Here is a 20,425-nt window from a genome sequence, read left to right as displayed (position 1 = left end):
GGGGTTAATTGTTCGGATTTTGCTTCGTTTCCAAACCAAATTAAATAACAAGTAAGTTATTTACATCAGAAATCAGAATATACGATTCATTATTTGATAACTTCAGATATGGATAAATGGTTGTTGAAGAAGCCCAAGAGTGAGGATTGAGAAGTAGAAAAGAAAAACAATGCAGACATAGTAGCAGGTCCTTCGGGTGGTGGAACGCGAAGAAAACTTGAGGAAGAGTTGCCCAGTACCAGGGCTAAAAAGAAAACGCGACAATACGATTCAGATTATTTTCAGTATGGTCTCATGGAAAATGTTAAAGATAGATTTCCACGGCCTCAGTGTGTCATTTGTCTTGTGCTGGTGAATGAAAGCATGTGCCCGAACAAATTGATCCGTCACCTTGAAACTAAGAACCCAGAGTTTTAAGATAAAACTCTTGATTTTTTTACTACAAAAGTGAAGGCGCTCAATATACAATACTATTCAAGCATAGAGTAAGGTGGGGCAAAAGTTCGACCTTAGTGGTATAATTAAAGTTTTCAGCAAAACAATAGCAGATGAAACAAAACAAATACCATACAGTGAACCTTCAACATATTGGCTATAATTTTGCTGAATAAACTTGTGTTAAAATATTTATCCATTTTTAGTTATAACAGTTTCAAAATTGATTGTCTTATTCGAACTTTTGTCCCACCGGTGGGGCAAGAGTTCGAATCTAGTGTGGGGCAAAAGTTCGCTGGCGAAAACACAAAATATCGATCCTTTTATGACAGACATACTTTACATCAGCCGTAAACTTAAGTTTGGAGAAAAATACACACTAAATTTTCATCAAAAAATGCCCAAAACCGAGTTAAATGTAATATACTCAAAAATAGCAGTTTTTTGCAAAACTAAGTGGAAATGTAAAATTTTGGTAGCAGTTTTCACACAATCACACAAATTTAACTGAATTTGAAGATAATATGTGGATTTTAGGCAATTTGCAAATTTTTCCGTGATTTTATACATGGATCGAACTTTTGCCCCGCTGATTCGAAGTTTTGCCCCACTATGCGCCAAAAATTGTTTTCAAGCATTTATGCAAAAAATAATACACCTCAAAGCAACCTTATGATAGGCCTAGAAACGCCCTTACATAAAATATTGAAAAAGATTTTATCTTCAATTGGTTCCATGCAACGAAAGTTTGACCAAAAATTACAATATTCACGTCGAAAAACTACAAATAGCCATAACTTTTCCAAATCTCAATCGATTTTTATGATATTTGGATTAAAAGTCGCTTACTTGAATAGCATTCGAACCACCATGACATTTATAAGATTTGTTTTGAATTGAGATAGAAATCTTAAAAAGATACTCTTACCCCACTCGAACTTTTGCCCCAATTTACTCTACACCAAAGTATCCGATTGCGAACCGATAATGCGAGGAACAAGTGTGAAATATTTGGCAAGTTGAACTCTTACATCAAGGCCAATGGACTTCATTGGGAAAATTGCATTGGAGTTTGCACAGACGGTACACGTGCTATGTGCGGCAAAAACAGCGGAAGCTAAGCCCCAACGCTTCTTGGACTCACTGAAGTCTGCATCGGGAGGCTTTAGTTGCCAAGGCACTTTGTGATGATTTCAAGAATGTATTGACAACCACGGTAAAAATAGTCAATTTTGTTAAAACCAAGCTTCTCCAGTCTCGCTTATTCGAGAAACTTTGTGAAGATATGGGTAGCAATTTCACGCCATTGTTGCTGCATACAGAAGTCTGATGGCTATTACGAGGAAAAGTTCTCACGAGAGTGGTTGAGCTTCGTGAAGAGTTGGCTACATTTTTGGAGGGAAAAGAAAGCTCGTCTACGCTTTTACGAGATAAAGACTTTTCTCTGAAAATCGCTTATTTGTCGGACATTTTTCAAAAGTTGAACCATCTGAACACTTATCTCCAAGGATCAACTTCAATGGACATATTCGACGTTCACGACAAAATTCGAAGATTTATGCGAAAACTTGATTTGTGGTTTCGCAATTTGAAAAATGGAAACTACGATTGTTTCGATTCTCTCAAAACATTAATCGTTGCGAAACAGTTCAAACCATCATCTACCATCATCAATGGTATTCTGGGCCACCTGAAAAGTTTTGAAAGAAAAGTTTTGAGAGTATTTCGACGGACAAATGAAAAAAAAAACTAGAAAAATCTGTGGATAGTTGACCCTTTTAACCAAAACGAAGCCAGTACCAATATATCTACAGAGGCAGATAAAGAATTGATAGACTTGTCAGAGTACAGCACACTCAAAATAAATTATGATCGGAAAAACATTCTGTGGTTCAGGATCAGCGTAAGGCATAAGCTGTGAAATTCCTCCTGCCCTTTATTACTTTATATTTCTTTCTCAGGTTTCTCAGAAATAATTGCCATTAAAACGAAGTACAGAAACAAACTGCGATTATCTCCCTCGCTACGGTTGAAGTTGACAGGAATTGAGATCGACGTAAGCCAGCTCATCGACAATTATCGCAAGCAAAGCCATCCATCACACTAATGCGTATCTAACAACATTTTTAGTAAGAAAAAAAAATCTCGTGTTTTATTACTACAACTTGTATAGTTTGTTCAATAGCATTTATGAGAAAAATAAACATTTTTATTGTTATTCAACAGTTGTTATTGATATCGAGTAAAAAAGTATTGCGTATATTATCCATTTTGAGGAGGGGGGTCGCCAAAAACACATCACTTGGCTAGGGGGGTCCCGCATTCGAAAAGTTTGGGAATCTATGCTCTAAGTTATTAACTGCGGAAATACTCTAAAAGCTCTTAGTTGAAAAGTAATGCCAAAACTAAGAAGCAAACAACCTAAGAAAATATTCGCAAGGATTTCCTAAATGTGTCAAAAGGATTATGGAAGAATACTAGGTAAAGTCCTCAAAAATTCTTTAATGAATGGCAGCCGGAACATAATGTGCAATAAAAGTGTTCCACAGCAAATCGTGAAGTAAACTGCAATCGTGCACGATAACGTAAGTTAATTGTGCTGCCCTCAAAGGTTACTATGCAATTCAGTATTAATTTATTCGCTTAAACAGTGCTAATGAGGCACACGTTCGTCTTTCCCGTAAAACTATCACTAATCGATTCATATGGATTTTTCCATGAGCTTATCCATACTCGAGCAGGAATTGAGTTTGTCATGAGTGTATATCTTGAATCTCTGTTGACGGCACCTTATAGCTAAGATCATAAAACTTTTTTGTCATCAAAGTCAGCATGTTTCTGGATTTCCTCAAGGAAGTTATATTCGAATAGTGGTTGGCATGTTTAAGTAGAGCTTTTGGGTTCATGCTTTAATAATTATTATAAAATATTGAGCGGCGACTTCACAATGGTCTCATAAAGCTAATACTACTAATTAATCTTCGAGATATACATATCTATAAGTACACGTTAGATCAATTAATTCGTGAGCTTCAATGCGTGTTTTGGAAATCTGATCTGTTTTCATCATTCCGATCTCCTTGTTATTAAGCTACAAAGCATTCATCACTTGTGTTCCGTCAAAAGTAACACCAGTACTAGAATGACCACCAAAGTTCTTAATTTAAAGCAAGTTTTACCCTAAGGATGCATCTTGTACCCTAATTTATATCACAACTCCACTAGCTTCAACGACTTACACTGACTTCCGTACACAAATATTGTGCGAACCAAGTTCTATAACTTCCCGAGTCTGTAACTGTGAGCAAAGCAGAGACAGCAGCGACACAGAAAGCGACGCATTCTTGGAGATTTTAAATTATTCCAATGTATTAACATATAAATTGCATTTTATGTGCATTCGCAGCGGTCTCCGTCAGCGGCACCACTCACTACAGGATAGGATGTGCGAACATCACAAATATATGTGTATGTGAGGACGGAATCGACGCCGAAGTAAAACCTCGAAAGGCGAAAGGAATAACCCACCCATGGGGCCCATCGAAGGGAAACCGATCCCGTTACTGTTGATGACTCTCCCTCATATATGCGGTCCCAAAGTGGAACCGGGGAAAAAATACTGCACATTGCCACGGTATCACTATGGCTTATCAGGAGGGCAAAATTCAAGGAAAGGACTTGCTCTGATAGGTTTTTCTTGGCAAACTTCTATTAGAATCAGGCATTACAGAATTCCCTCTCATTTGATTTTGAAGCACGATCAAAGTAAGCGAAGATAAGTATGACATTTGTATCGGTCCATGATCGGTTATGTTCCGCAAGTTGTAACAAGCTTGATAAATAACGGCAACGAGCGAGAGCCCTAAAAAGGAAGAGCGATGATAAAACCCATTACTCTCGCTCATTCGCCATAGGGGGATGGCGTTTCATTTTACTGGCGTGATGAACAATCCTCGAACATACGACATCAATACTGGTTTAGAGCTTGTTTTAATGGGTTTTATCAAGCACTGTTATTTCCCCGATATAATCAGAGATGTAACAGCACAGACTCTCATGATATGTTGCGGAAAATGCTTGTTACAGAATGATAAGTGAGAGATGCTCTCAATTTTCTCAGCATTCAATCCCTGATTTTGATTAGATGAAGTATGGGTGAAAGATCTTTTGTAGTTTTGTTGATACAGTAGATTTTTGAGGACTAGTCCATTAATCACGTGATATTTTTTTTTTCGATTTTCAAACCCCAATCTAACCCCTTGTGTTCTTTTTTTAATTTTGTTGACCTGTTTGGTCATTAGACTATATAGTAACTGCCCATAGTGCGTTATGATGGGTTGGCCCCGAAGGCAATACTGCCAATGTCAGCAGAGTGATGAAGAGATTGTCACGAACAATGTGTGCGACGCCTGTTATGATTAGAAATGATATTAACATATATATGCTCGATTGATGGACATTCCGAGTGAAAAATGTTTTCTGGGGAAAATTGTGCTGCTTGATTGAATACTTCACTTGCTGTTTATTGAGAGGAAAATACTGGTAGAGATGATTCATCTCGATTAGTTTGAATTATGATGATTAATATTTTGCATTGCATGAATCCTGCTTCAATATTTCTTGTTGTAGCAGCAAAGTGGGCTCATTTATTTTCCTTTCAATTAAAAATTCAAAATGATTAGATACCCTAACAAAAAATAAACTATCTTCCTTGCTCGCTTCTAGCTTCTAGCTTCTAGCTTCTAGCTTCTAGCTTCTAGCTTCTAGCTTCTAGCTTCTAGCTTCTAGCTTCTAGCTTCTAGCTTCTAGCTTCTAGCTTCTAGCTTCTAGCTTCTAGCTTCTAGCTTCTAGCTTCTAGCTTCTAGCTTCTAGCTTCTAGCTTCTAGCTTCTAGCTTCTAGCTTCTAGCTTCTAGCTTCTAGCTTCTAGCTTCTAGCTTCTAGCTTCTAGCTTCTAGCTTCTAGCTTCTAGCTTCTAGCTTCTAGCTTCTAGCTTCTAGCTTCTAGCTTCTAGCTTCTAGCTTCTAGCTTCTAGCTTCTAGCTTCTAGCTTCTAGCTTCTAGCTTCTAGCTTCTAGCTTCTAGCTTCTAGCTTCTAGCTTCTAGCTTCTAGCTTCTAGCTTCTAGCTTCTAGCTTCTAGCTTCTAGCTTCTAGCTTCTAGCTTCTAGCTTCTAGCTTCTAGCTTCTAGCTTCTAGCTTCTAGCTTCTAGCTTCTAGCTTCTAGCTTCTAGCTTCTAGCTTCTAGCTTCTAGCTTCTAGCTTCTAGCTTCTAGCTTCTAGCTTCTAGCTTCTAGCTTCTAGCTTCTAGCTTCTAGCTTCTAGCTTCTAGCTTCTAGCTTCTAGCTTCTAGCTTCTAGCTTCTAGCTTCTAGCTTCTAGCTTCTAGCTTTATGTGTTAGTAAACTTTGTTTAACACTTATCAGTGTGAAATTGTATATCCAACAACTACGCCGAAGATAGTTGAAACTTAAAAAAAAGATTATTTAATTTTTCAAATCGTAACGGCGCAGTTCAAAAAAATGATATTGCTAAAGTAGACTGTCTGATCCCGGCCAATGCTCTGTATCATGATTGGAAACATTCCTCGCAAAAAGTTTTCCAAAAAGAAATACTCCTTTACAAAAAACTCCTAGCTGCTTGACGACACCAACACAAAGTTATTTAATTATACCAATTGATCGCCGTTACAAATCACCTTCCGGCGTGAATAGCCGTAAGTCACAATTTCCGCTACTTGTTAAACCTATTCGGCAGTCGAAACCAAACGCAGACAGCAAAATGCGTCACACGGTTGTCTCAACCTTGAACTTCTGCACACGTCGGCTACGAACCGTGCATCTAATTTTCATTTCAAATTTTCTGCAAGCTTCGCCTATGCTTCGGGAAGTGCATCGATTCGGTGCAGTTTTCTACATCGCCTCAAACCATTCACAAGTCGTGGTCGGTCCTTTAGCCTTGGATCTGGAACTTTCACAAAGATGGATCCACGCGAGATGAATCTGTGGGAGGAAGAACCAAAGCACCATAGTCCCGTAGCCGAGTATTACCGTGGAAAAGTGGTTCTGCTGACCGGTGCCACGGGATTTCTCGGTAAACTCTACATGTGCAAATTGGTGCGATGTGGGGTGAAGGAGTTGATCGTGATCGTGCGGAGCAAGAAAGGGGTGTCGCCGAAAGAGCGAATGGAGAAGATCTTGGAGAAGGAGAGAATATTCAAGGTTCATGGTTTCGGGAAGGAGCAGTACTTGAGGACGATTACTGTGATCAACGGGGATATGGATATTCCTGGGCTCGGACTGAATGCCGAAGACTTGGAGTACGTGAGGGACAGAACGGAAATTGTATTACATGCGGCAGCTGATGTGAGATTCGACGAATCGTTAAATAAAATAATCGTTACCAATGTTCAAGGAACGTTGGGAATGTTAAACTTGTGTGTCAATTTGAAGAAAATGGAACTTATGATCTACGTATCCACGGCGTATGCAAATTGTGTCACTAATGTTGTGCATGAAAAATTCTACGATCCTCCGGTGGATCCACTGAAGATGATGGAGCTGATGAAGACTGTGGACGATGAACAAAGTGAAATTTTGACTGATATGATAATCCGGCCGTGGCCAAACACTTACACCTACGCAAAGAATTTGGCAGAACATTTGGTGAAAATGTACTTCGATAGAATGAACATCGTCATTATTAGACCAACTGTTGGTAAGTTTTGCATACATGATGAAACGATTAAGATTGATTCTATTTCTGAATTCCCAGTTGCTACCACAATGGATGACCCAGTCCAAGGTTGGACAGACAATCTGTACGGTTTGAATGGAGTTATTGTCGGCGCTGGATGTGGAATTTTACGAGTCCTGACCGCTAAAGATGATTGTAAAGTAGACATCATTCCTGCGGATTATGTAGTAAATAGTACATTGGTTGCGGCATATCGAGCCGCAGAGGACTACCGAAAAAACGCCCCTTCTACAGATCCGGACAAGGTTCATATCTATCACGTGGGCAGTGGAGTTGATAACCCTCTAACCAACTCAATGGTTTCAAAATACACAAAGACTATCGGTGCAGATAATCCGCCGTTAAGATCACTTTGGATTGGATCCTACATAAGCACCAAATCTTCGGTGCTGAGTCTGTTCCTGACCATATTTCTGCATTTCATCCCCGGAGTTATCATCGATGCTCTACTCCGGTTTAAAGGCAAGAGGCCTATGTGAGTTCTTCATATATTTATCGCCATTTGTGGTAACAAATTAAAATATTTTACTTTCTCTAGCCTCATGAAAATCTACAGAAAGGTGAGAAAATTCACAAATCTGATTGAATTCTTCGCGAAAAAGGAGTTTACGTTCGTGAATGATAAAATGCGCAAAATTATGGACACGATGACTCCGGGAGATAGGGAGTTGTTCCAGTGCGACATAAAAGCCTTGCCGTGGGACGATTACTTCAACATCTACTATCCGGGACTGAAGATGTACGTACTGAAGGAGGGAACGGAAACGTGGGCTGACGCCAAAATACGATACGATCGGCTGGATTTGGTGACAATCTTTGTTCTGAGAGCATCGGTGTTGCTAGGAGTTTACTGGACTATTTGTATTGTTTTGAAAGTATGGGTATTGATATCTCAGTACATAACTGAGGACGCAAAATGATGTTTGCAATTAAAATGTGAATAGATAACTTAAGAATAGTTATAACGTGGCAAAAGGCGCGCCAATGAAGATAAATAATAATAATAATACCTGAAGAAGTTGGAATGTGTATTACACTTTTTTATAATTGAAAATTATCAGTGTTGGTAGAATCACACTCATATCTCAATCATTGAGTTCTCCCGCGTGAGCAAACTCATTTAAGATCGGCTTTGCAAAACTCACGCATGAAATTTTGATGCCAAATCTTTCGCCAGCAAATTAGCATTGGCACTAAGCATTTCGCACAATTTCGTAGGTGGTACAGTCCTAGACCATTGTATGAGGGTTGCCTTCTTCCCGTCCGTTACCAAAGTCAGAAATTTGGGACTAACCTCTAACTCTTAGACAATATTGACACATCCTCCAATAGTCGAGCGCTGTCCTGGCCACGTCCTTGCGAAAGCTGGGGAATGGGAAAGGATGATTGATTGAGAACTTAAGAAAGATGCAGAGAACTCTACGACCTCTTATAGGTGTTACGGGATGTTGTGGAATATTAGTGGAAAGGGTAGTGCCATAGGATACGTTCGGTAGACGTTCTGGCCGACAAATGGTTAATATTTACGCATTGGAATCATGCACTTCTGATGAGAATAAACTCACCAAATTCCTTTATTGAAACTCCTCTGAAATCCGTTGCTCCTCTAATGATGAATAACCGCTCGAAAAATCGACATTAAAACATTGATTCGTGAATTAACACGCTCACGCCGGAGATAAAAAATGAACGAGTTGCGCGAAACGAATTCAATTGCAGAAAACATCACAGAGCACTCTCGAGCAAATCGAATAACAGTAAAAAAATACACTTTAATCACTTTGAAAAATATATTTCCACAGAACATTTGCACGTGGCACCATCCGCGGAATCTGGTAAACCCAGCCGAATTGAGAAAAAAAAAAAATAAAAAAAAACGCGAGACGAGGTAAACGTGACACTAAATTCAAAACGCAGCCGTCCGCGCGCGCGGCCTCCCAAATCTTTCGCCAGCAAATGATTCATAAAACCCATCCGAAATCTGTCAAAACCCAATGTTATCGTTTACATTAGAAACGTGTTTAACGTTTCTAGCATATGAAATGAAGAATAAGCGATTTGCTTGAAAAAGCTGTGTACATACAAGCTGATGAGTCAATCGGATGAGCCAACTCATTCTTCCGAAATTTTGTCACCAACAATATGAACTTACGACTAACGCTGGTACCATAGTTTCACTATTTTACATCTTTTGATAACATAGTCGACTCTCCACATCTCGATGTTCTACATCTCGATATCTCTCTCTATGTCGATGATTTCATAAGTCCCTTCAGTCTGCATGCATTTTCACTCTCCATATCTCGATATCCTCCTTATATCGATATCTCCATATCTCGATGTGTTTCTGTTGATTTTTTGTTCTCAATTTTCTCTCAGTATGTCGATATGACCAATATCGATGGTTACTAGACCAAAGTTTTGGGATTCAAAACAAATTAAGAGTTCATAATGACGTCTGTTTGTGTATTGCTTTCTTGGCAACGGAGTGTTTTTCAATCTAGTATTCATCAAAATTTGATCTTTGTTCCGATCTCTCCCTATCTCGATGGTCCCTTAAATATCGAGATGTGGAGAGGCGAACGTTTATCATTGGGAAATAGAATATTGTCAAACTAATTGCAACAAAATTTGTTTTTCATTGATCTCTATCAGTTTACGTGATTGATTTTTCATTCAACAACATTTAACATTTGGTAAACATAGCTTGAATATTGAATTTTGAAATTTTGGGAACAAACGTTCACAGGGTTACGTCAAAATTCTCACAGTTCGTGCATATGTTTATTTAATTGCACAGCTTTAATTTGGAAATCAGAATTCCCCATTCAATAAGCAGTTTTGTGTTCTGAAACAAACGCTTTTTTACCCTTCAACGATATTGTTAACCCTAGGCTAATTCATCTTGAGACCAACGGTTCCGAGGGAAACTATAAACTTAGCATCATTCCTATCTCAGATATGGGATTCGGTCCAAGGACATCGGCGTAAGAGGAATGCGTTACATCCCCTAACATAATAGTTTTTATAAACGAAAAACTATTTTGTAAATCTGTATGATTCAAAAATAAGTTTAAGTAGTTTAGACCTGAACTTATGCAACAATCAGGAAGGAAAATCAACATTATTAAAGTTTCAGCGAGCCATCTACAGAACATGAGAGACGCTGCGCGGGAGTGATTTGCGTGACATAATAGCTGTTAGGCATTGACTGCCGCTTAGCTTAACAGCTCGGAGCTAATATTTGTTGGACTTTTGTGAAAAAGAAAACAATGGATATTTGACGTGTGAACCAGTGACGAATATTGGATCGGAGATAAGTGAAGTGGATGAGTGAGAGAATAACAGTTTTGCATGTGGTCTTACATTCCACAAAAGAGGTGTGCTGGAAGCAGTCCAAAAAAATGATTGGAAGATTTGGTGAGTTTGTTCCGATTCTACCCTTTTGATTTAAAATCGGCGCGTTCGTTCCTCACGGCAATATACGAAAGTATAATTTACACGAAACATATTGTTTTTTTTTTCTAATTTTTTAAATGTCTCTTGCTATGCTAGTTGGAACGCAATTCTTTTTTTACCCTTCTTACAACCATAAGAAGGGTATAAAGATCGCTTGAAAAACCGACTTTTGATCCGAGGCCCGGAGGGCCAAGTCTCATATACCAATCGATAGAGCTCGACGAACTGAGCACATGTCCGTGTGTGTGTATGTGTGTGTGTATGTGTGTGTGTTACAAAAAATGTCACTCAATTATCTCAGCCGTTTGTCAACCGATTTAAACACTTTTAGCTCTAAAAGAAAGCTACAACATTCCCATAGAACGCTATTGAATTTCATTGCGATCGGACGTTTCGTTACAGAGTTATGATTCAAACAGTATCGTAAAGTACTAGAAAAAGCATATTCTAATATTTTCAACTGTCTGCATTTTGATCGATATCTCAGCCATTTTTGAACCGATTTAAGTTCTTTTATCGGCTAATGAAAGCTCTGACATTCAATCATAAGCCTTCAAATTTTCATTGAAATCGGATTACTAGTTTCAGAGATATCATTGGAAGAATTTTCTAAAGTACTGGAATAAAAAATTTCTCTGAAATATTCATTTTTTTACATTTTGATCAATTTCTCAGCTATTTTTAATCCAATTTCAGCTCTTTTTTCGTCGTTTGAAAGCTCGGATATCATTCACAACCATATTGCAATCGAATTATAAATCACAGAGATAAAAATCATTGTTTTCAAAAATCTCTAAAATTCCCCTTTTTTTAATTTAAACCTGCACATAAATCTTAAAAAAAATCGCTGGCAAAATCATTGTAGGACATCAATTTTTCATTTTTCGATATTATTTTACAGGATGGCAACATGGGTTTATAGACCCTCTTAAACTATGATAATAAGCGTATGAAAACTAATAAAGTTCGATATCCGCCTTTTGACGTGCAGTTTCCTGGACTTTTTCGCAAACCATTAAACTATTAGGGCAGATAGAACATAGTCACAACATCCTAAAGTTTAGTTATACACCGGGGATTCGTTGGTTGGAACACGACTGCCTTCCATTTAGCGAATCCGACCCGTTAGTAGGAAAGACTGACAGCTGGTGAAAATGCTCCACACGAACGCATCTGGACAGCAAATCGCCACAAAACGCACATATACATACGCATTTGTTCTATATATGGAGACTTCAAAGCGACGATACTCAGACGTCAAAGTCAGTTTGACATTTTCTGTTGACATTTGAGTGCTTTTAGTTGGAATATTTTCCAACCAGCGAACATCCAACCATCGAGTCATTCCATGTAGCGGAACCCCAACGAGCGAATCCCCACTGTACTGGTACAAGGTTCCAAATGAATGATGAATAATAATTATCTCATAGCTGTATGGAAATGTAAGAAGGGTTCAGTCTCACCATCGGTGGATTAAGTCAGGTTTTTTCTGGATGCTATAACCCCAAATAGACAGTTTCTCGTTTGAAAATAGAAAACGTATGTGTAACGCTTATATCTCGGTCGTGTACAAAGTTTTTTTTTCGTTGATTCGATGACCCTAGAGGGATCGGTTCTGCTCTTTATTTGTTAATGAGCGGAAAACATTACCTAAAACGTTTTTGTTGTTAACTGAGTTCTGGATACACATTACGCGAAAGACTAATAAGAATAAACAATGAATAAAATAAAACTGCTATCTTTTGATTGCCGGCAATCAAAAGATTAAATTTAAAAACATTTAAACAACAATACATTGGGTCCATCGCCAGCTTTCAAGGCGAATCCCATGACCTTTTACGGTTCTGGGTCATTTGGCCGAACGCCGTTTGGCCGAATGCCGTTTGGCCGAACGCCATTCGGCCGAAAGGGTCATTTGGCCGAATGCCGTTTGGCCGAATTTGAAAAAAATAGTGAACTACAATTACCATGCATTTTGTAATTGATTTCAGAGCTGAATTTCAAAGAACAGTTTAGAGGAACATCCTAGATGTAAGCGATTTTTCACTTCTTTGCTAGCGGAAATAGCTGCCAGCGTAGGTTTTCGCATTGCATTTGAAGTTATTCAGCTTTTGCAGTTACTAAAACGGTTTACGACTTATTCGTCCTACTGTAGCATCAGTTTGCTTCAATCATTCTGATCGTACTTAGTAAATTAATTAATTTTTAGCAATAACAAGTTTGGTTTCTTCTCCACAACTGTGAAACAGTGAGCTTATTTGATGTAAGGATTTTCCGACTCGTCCGGTTTACTGATATACGCAATCAACGGTGCAAAGTTCAGTTAACACTTTGTAATATTAATCTCGGTGGAGAATGACATCACATCATCCCTTGTGTTAAGAATTATATGTTTTTAATACAACTCTTTACCTAGACTGAATTCCAATAACTATGAAAAATATTCAAATATGAAAGAACAGCATATGATCAAAAGAAGGAAAAATCTCTTATAAATTTTAAGCAAGTGTAACGCAAATAACTGTTAAATCAGTATAACTACAAAGAACTGCCGATGATTTAAAGAAGGTAAAATTCCCTTTGAAAATATAAGCTAAATTATTTCAAATTATAATGAAACCCGTACAAATCGAAAGAAAAGCCTATGTTTGAAAGAAAGAAAAAATTCTGATGAAAATATAAAAAAACTACAAACCCTAGCACACCGTTGGTAATCTACAGCTTAGAGTCTTGACATGAGCTCACAACTTCGTCCGGAATGAACGGATCGTATTGATTATGCTCTTGGAGCACTTATATATCTACAAACATGATATCCTCATCGTAAAGATCAACAAATTAATCAGTTGATCAATTCTTGGGCCACACTTATGATAATGCTACACATCAGTGTTGAAAAAAAGAGATATTTTTGTTTGTTATTCGGCCAAACGGCATTCGGCCAAATGACCCGTTCGGCCAAATGACATTCGGCCAAATGGCGTACGGCCAAACGGCATTCGGCCAAACGGCGTTCGGCCAAATGGCCGGACACCAGTTTAAGCATACACTGTGTGAATATGATGGATATCTTCAAGTCGAGTCTAGTACACGACACTGAAGACGGCCTTGCACTCGAGGTCATAATATACGTATCTGTCAAAGGATAAAAACTCTAGGGGAATTCAACGGTATAGTACTGAATTCGGTTCTCATTTCTCATATTTCAGTGCCGTTTTTTTCTCAAACGGTTTGATCCCAACCACTATCAGAGCAAAAACCGTGTGCTCAAGGTTCATCGTTCCGGTACAGTTGATCAAAATAATTGAATCACACCAATTAAAATCGCATTACCAAACCACAAAAGATCCAACCGTGGTCTAGAGGAAAACCTCCAAACAAGCTCGGTCGAATCGGCGGTTGATTCCAAACAGAAAAGACTCCATTGGCGATAAACGCTTGCCCACAATTCCCCTCCACCAACCCGTGGCAGTGCAATTGTCCGTGCACACGACCGGTCTATGTTGCTAATTTGCATTCAAATCGATACCGATAAATCGGCACCGGACATAAAGACATCAATTTGGCTGAAAATACTGGCATTAATTAATACCCATTCTGGAAAATGCTGATTGCTCGTCATCAACGGGAGCATTATCGATGCAAAAGAATTACTGCAGTCGCATTTTCGCCTCACGCCGCCGCACAGTGGCGGGCCTGTATGCAGAAGTTGGGCAAAATAGCTGAAATTTAAACCATTTGCTATTTTTGGTATATTTTGTGTGAGCGTTCTGTTCTATAGTATCATGTGAGATGCATGTATTGTTATCAAACTATTTTTAAAGCTTATACTGGTTGAATGTTTTTCAAATTTTAAAATTTAATCAAAATTTATAACAGATTTTTTTAATCAATAAGTAATAGTATCTGCCCGCATGAACTGGCTAGATGCAGGGGTTTATATGGTCTACTGTGGGCTAGTTTTAAATGCAACATTAATTCCACCCCCTTCCCCTCAATGGTCTGCATTCTGACGTAGCAGGCGCCATTGTTGCCTAAAAATAAAAGATAACCAGCACTTACACACTGAGCATGCCTGTTAGTTCCAAGCAGTCATCTGGTTGGTTCATTGTGTAAGTGCAGCTGATCTGGCGATACTGGATTTTTGAGGGTAAATTCCAATTACATGCTCTTATATCAAGGTTACAGGTCACTAAAAATGGTCATCTATTTACGGATTTCTTTATGAATACTGAGCTTCGCAATCAAACATAGAACTTCTTTTTCCACATAATGGTGATAAAAATGTATGAAAAGTCACTAAATCTTGAACCTTTGAAAAATTCATGCCGATTTAATTTTTGTTAAAATGACCTAAAAAGTTTGCCATTTGTAGTCGAAAAATTAGAATGATATATTGATTATGAAGTTTGACATCATTTTCTCATGTTTGTCCGGTACTCCGCTACTGTGCCAGTGCACAGGTTTTGAGTTGAATGTTTTGCCATTGGTGGAATTTTGGAGTCGAGCTCATTACACGCCTCCATAAATATCAATTCAATCAATCTGTTTAATCATCATCATTTTCGAACCAATGCACAACCGACAATGTGTGATTGAAAGCGTTAGGAAGGGAAACGAAGGTCCACAGTGGAGAGACCACTACAATATGCAAAGTGATGACGACGGTGGAAAACTTCAGACAATGTGCCCTCCACGCTGAAATGATCGTAATGAATCTTGTTTATCGGAATTACCATTAATTATGATAATTAAAAATTATTTAAATTAACAAATCAATCGGGGCATCGGCGAAGTTAAATCCAGGTTGATTAGAGTCAAATATCCTGTACGGATTAACCTTACAGTTCTCCAAAGATTGACGCGATAAATATGCGTCATTGTGATATTCGCACGTTGCGATTTGAAAAACGCTCGGAACGTGTGTCAAAGGATCGCTGCGGAATGTTATAATTAGTTTTACCTCTAGAGCCAGGGAGTCTATCTGGAAAATTACTTTGATTCTCTTTTCCGACACCCGACCAAGCCAATATTAATTATTAACTGTAGTCTTTGCACGAGAGAATAGCTTGGCGAATACTTACGAATAGAATCGAATTGGCTATAATGATTAACTGAATCAAACTATATTGCACCAGAGTGCACGTTAAGAAAACTGACCAAAATCAGCAACAAATCTTACACATTAATCTCAAAACCAAATCTAGGAAATTGAGGAACACCAGCTCTTACAGGAAGTCTGTCAGACTTGGAGTTCTGATAATTAACCTAAAGTGTACGAATCGACAGATAACTGGTTAAATGAGCCCCGAATATCAACTTGTAGTGACTGAAACCAGTCTGAAACGATTTACATTATTTAACCTATGCTAAACCATTAGTCCGCCAAACTACCATTCGGTGCTATCTTTGTATTCTTACAGTCATGTCTTGAGGACCATTTATGAATTCATACGGCTAGTTGGGAGAGTGCTAAAGAGTAAATTAGTTTATACGATTATTAGGTCACGTTCTCGGATGACTAATTAAAGTTTATGGAAGTCATGCACTCGCCGACACCCAAGTTTTGCTGTGGAGGCAACCGATGAGGTGTGTAAGTTCAGCGCTTTGAACTCTTGCTTTTTAATGAGTTGAATATTATGATTTAATTAAGTCACACGCCATGCATCTGAACGATGAAGCGTATTACGTTTAGACGAAGAGAACGGTCAGTCGATTATGATCGAGACCGTGGAAGTCACTTTTATAATTAACGGCTTTTTGTTCTCTTCCACCATAAAACGTGATGCGGGGAAACGTTTGATGGAGGTTGTCTACAGACACACAACTTATTTGGGAGAATATCTTGACACCCTGAGCAATATACATGACTGGCATATTTTAATCTGTAATTAAATTCGAAACATCGAAATATGTTACACTTTTTTGTGTATTCTTAAAAGTAGGCATCCGCAACAATTTTCTTTTTTGTTTAAAAAATTAACTTCGCCTAATGTTGTCACTCTGGATGTTACGCTTAAGATGAACAATAATTATTACTCTAGGGGCCATGATTTGTGGACCTGATATCATGACCTTGCCAATTAAAGAATTTCATGGCTTGTTAATCATGATTGGGGAATCAGATTTTTTCCGGCAATCCTACCTTCCCTCGTCAGGATCCGTCATTTATTTCGGAGTTTTCAACTCCCAGTGTTTTATTGTGGAAGAAAAAAGGAGTTTTAGGCTTCCATGAAATAAGTAACACGTCAACATTAGGGCAATTCAAATTTTAAAAATGTTTGAAAATCCAATCTCTCATATGCTCCTTACCATCCTTACCATAAAAATAGTCTTTAATGAATGTTCGAATCCTCTGAGCAGAATCTCAAATAGAGAAACTTTAAAGTAGATGGAGTACCGTGTACCTTTTAATTCCGCTCCTAAATGCTTATCTTTGACAGATACGCGTATTTCGACTACCACTTGCAGTCTTCTTCAGTGTCAGTTACTCGTATCCACTCAGTGGAGTATCTGTCAAAGATAAGCATTTAGGAGCGGAATTAAAAGGTACACGGTACTCCATCTACTTTAAAGTTTCTCTATAAAAATAGTGTTCTGTGAAAATTTCAGCTTTCTAGGTGGTGATTTAAAGGTGGCCCAAAGACAATATAGGTTTATATGGAAATTACTATGGAGAAATTCTGAGATATGTTCCAAACACGCTAGTACTGTAATGTAAGTAGGAACTAATCATCCCATATTGAAAACTCATTCTTTAAACCTTAATGAAGGATGTTGCTGAAGAAACAAATCCCTTTTGAGCTAATTTTGTTTGGGATTTTTGTATATGATTGCAGGGCTATAATCCCATATTAAGTTAAATAATAGCAATCAAACTCATGGATATCTCTTCTGCTATCGTTCGGATTGAATTTCTCTCTTCAGCAAATTTCTTCATTGTGGTTTGAAGAACGAGTTTTCAATATGGGATGATAAGTTTGTATTCATATTACAGAATTACCGTGTTTGGAACATATCTCAAAATTTCTCCATAGTAATTTCCATACAAACCTATATTGTCTTTGGGCCACCTTTAAATCACTACCTAGAAAGCTGAAAATTTCACAGAACACTATTTTTATGGTAAGGATGGTAAGGAGCATATGGGAGATTGGATTTTCAAACATTTTTAAATTTTGAACCGCCCTAGTCAACATTTCCCTCCCATTCCCAAATTAACCTGCATCGGACTATGTTACTTCCCTGTTTAACTACAGCTTTTCTTGCATTAACGGAGTAGCAACTGCGGGCGGTTAATCATACCCCTGCTGATATCTAGGAATGTATGTGTAATGAAAATTGACAGTTAAATGCTGGCTTCTTTGGATAGTGACTACGGTTAAGACAACTAAAACAAAACTCAGCATAAACATGTACGGAATTAAGTTGCGACACACACTGTTACCGTCTTTCTGGTACGGCTCTCTTAGCCCTCGAGGATCGGACACCGAAGCCCAGATGGGGAACCGGTCAAAACCCCAGACTGCTGGTCTGACCAACGGCAGTCAGCGGGGCGGGCTCAAAAGGCCTCTTTTGGGGTCCTCGAGTCCCAGGGTCGTTAGAGGAGGTAGTGGGGAGGTTTTCGGACCTTGTTAGCATACACATTAGGGTTAGTTTTAAAGTTTTGTATTGACTCACGGTACAGAATATACGGTTTAGCGGCGAAGCTTCGGGTGTAATGCCGTGGGCGACGTAGGTTCTTGGCACTGAACAATGCGGACCACGCGGTGTAGATGAATGCTGTGGCTCCGACGAACTGGAATGGCAGGCAAGGCTTCTTCTACTAGAGCCCAAGGGGCTTCTAAACTGGACCTGAACCAGAATGCCCACTCGACAAATCGAGGCTCGGTTGGGAAAGTCGATTATCTGGCGACTTGGGTTCTTCGCGGTTAATGGTAACCACCGCAGACTTCACTTGCTCACACTTCGTATGCTCGTCGATGTGTCTCGTTCTGTGGTCTCGATTAATCCTCGATCGCGCCAAAAAATCTGATCCAAACCCTCATGTCCGACCCGGTTCGACTTTCGTTCGTTCCGTTCTCCCAACATCCGTTCTCTTGTCACTGTCATTGTGCTACCCATAAACACCTAGCCACCTGTTGGAGATTTCGTGGCAGCTACCCACTGGTTGGTAGCACCTCCCGGAGTAATAGGGCTCTAAAACATTCCCCCACTTTGCATAATCCATCAAGGTGGTGAAATCGCATTTGGACAAATATCCTCTCAGCATGTTGAGCTGTAGAAACTGTAACCATTTCATGGTTACAATCCCCCTGTCGTCGGTAAGAAAAAGAAATATTTCTTTTTCTGTGTTTTTTTTTTTTAACATACAATTTTATTAACAATCAATATTACAACTTATTTAATTAAGGATACATAATTACCAAATTCTTCTTCAAAATATTGTGTTCTTTGATATAATCCTTCGTTAATTATCTGTTGAAATTCCATTACATTGCTAGATGTGAAATGTTTCAAATTATAACTAATTGCGTTTACAACAATCCAAAGACCTAACTTCTCATTTTTCCTACTTATTGTTTTATCTAGCAATTCTGGGATGCGTAATTTCTTTTTAATTACTTCCTGAACGAAATTCCATACATTTATTGAAGTTTTACATGTTTTCAGACGGTGTTCTGCATCATCAACTTTACCACAAACTTTACAAGTGTTATCCTCTATTCCACGAATATTATTTTTAAATAGCTTGCTGCGCGTTGGAACAATTCCATTTACATAATAATAAAGCACTGTTTTAAGGTTAGAATCAATGAACTTCATATTCAGATTAATCCAAATGTTTTGCCATACTACGTTAGTATTCTTAAGCTCTATGACTGGGTGAATTTGCATGGAATCAATTAAATGTAAGTAAATTTGTTTTGTACAATTTAAAAAGGGGAACCTCACAGGATTTTCTGCATCTTTTATATATGTATTAAAGGTTCTTCCTAGTTTAAGTTTATTTCTATTTTTAAATAGAAAATCTTGTGAGGGAACTGAACCATTTTTAGCTGAACTGTACAATACATTACGAATGAAAAGAGCTTTGATTTTGTTTCCAACATCAATCAAACCTAATCCTCCTTTTTCATGTGCTAGATATAGTTGAGATCTATTGACTTTGAACAAATGGCCCATCCATAAAAAATTCCCTGTTATTTTTGTTACTTCTGCTGTAAACTTGTTGGGTGCCGGAATGATCTGTCCAACATACCACAGCTTAGATAAAATGAAATTATTTAGAATCCAAACTTTCTGAATCAAATTTAAATTCCTAAATTTCGCTATAAACAGGGACCTTTTGATACTTTTCAACTGTTTATCATAAACACTTGAAACCGTTTCTTCCCAAGAATTCTTGAAAAGAATGCCCAAAATTTTTAATTCACTGACTTGTTTGATTCTATCGCTCGAGATTTCTAATCCATTCAGACACATATAAGAAGACTTTTCGTAGTTTAAACTTATTCTTGCGTCTTTCGAAAATATTTTGACGACCTCAAATATTTTTAAAAATTCTTGTTGATTTTTAATTATAATACAAATGTCATCTGCATAGACTACTATTTTGATAAAACTGTTATCAACTAAAATACCTGGAATAGCCTCAGCCAGCATTGCAACTAAGGGTTCCAAATATAAAACGAAAAGTGCCATACTTAGTGGGCATCCTTGCCGCACTGATCGGTTTATTTTTATACATTCACTAAGTTTACCTGATACTAGAAGTTTA

At 38.1% G+C, this 20,425-nt stretch overlaps 1 protein-coding gene across 1 annotated transcript; it reads left to right on the top strand.

Annotated features, from left to right (window-relative positions):
• The first annotated feature begins 6,328 nt into the window (after positions 1-6,328).
• On the top strand, positions 6,329-8,210 carry LOC5579999 (fatty acyl-CoA reductase wat). The gene is made up of 3 exons (XM_001660215.2): positions 6,329-7,146; positions 7,204-7,660; positions 7,724-8,210. The coding sequence occupies exons 1-3, from the start codon at positions 6,411-6,413 to the stop codon at positions 8,103-8,105; spliced, it is 1,575 nt and encodes a 524-aa protein (XP_001660265.2). The 5' UTR covers positions 6,329-6,410; the 3' UTR covers positions 8,106-8,210.
• The last annotated feature ends 12,215 nt before the right edge of the window (positions 8,211-20,425 follow it).

The sequence above is a fragment of the Aedes aegypti genome, chromosome 2 (genome assembly GCF_002204515.2).
Source record: "Aedes aegypti strain LVP_AGWG chromosome 2, AaegL5.0 Primary Assembly, whole genome shotgun sequence".
NCBI lineage: Eukaryota > Metazoa > Arthropoda > Insecta > Diptera > Culicidae > Aedes > Aedes aegypti.
The sequence above is the reverse complement of the archived record's forward strand: the minus strand, read 5'-3'. Positions and strand labels throughout refer to the sequence as shown.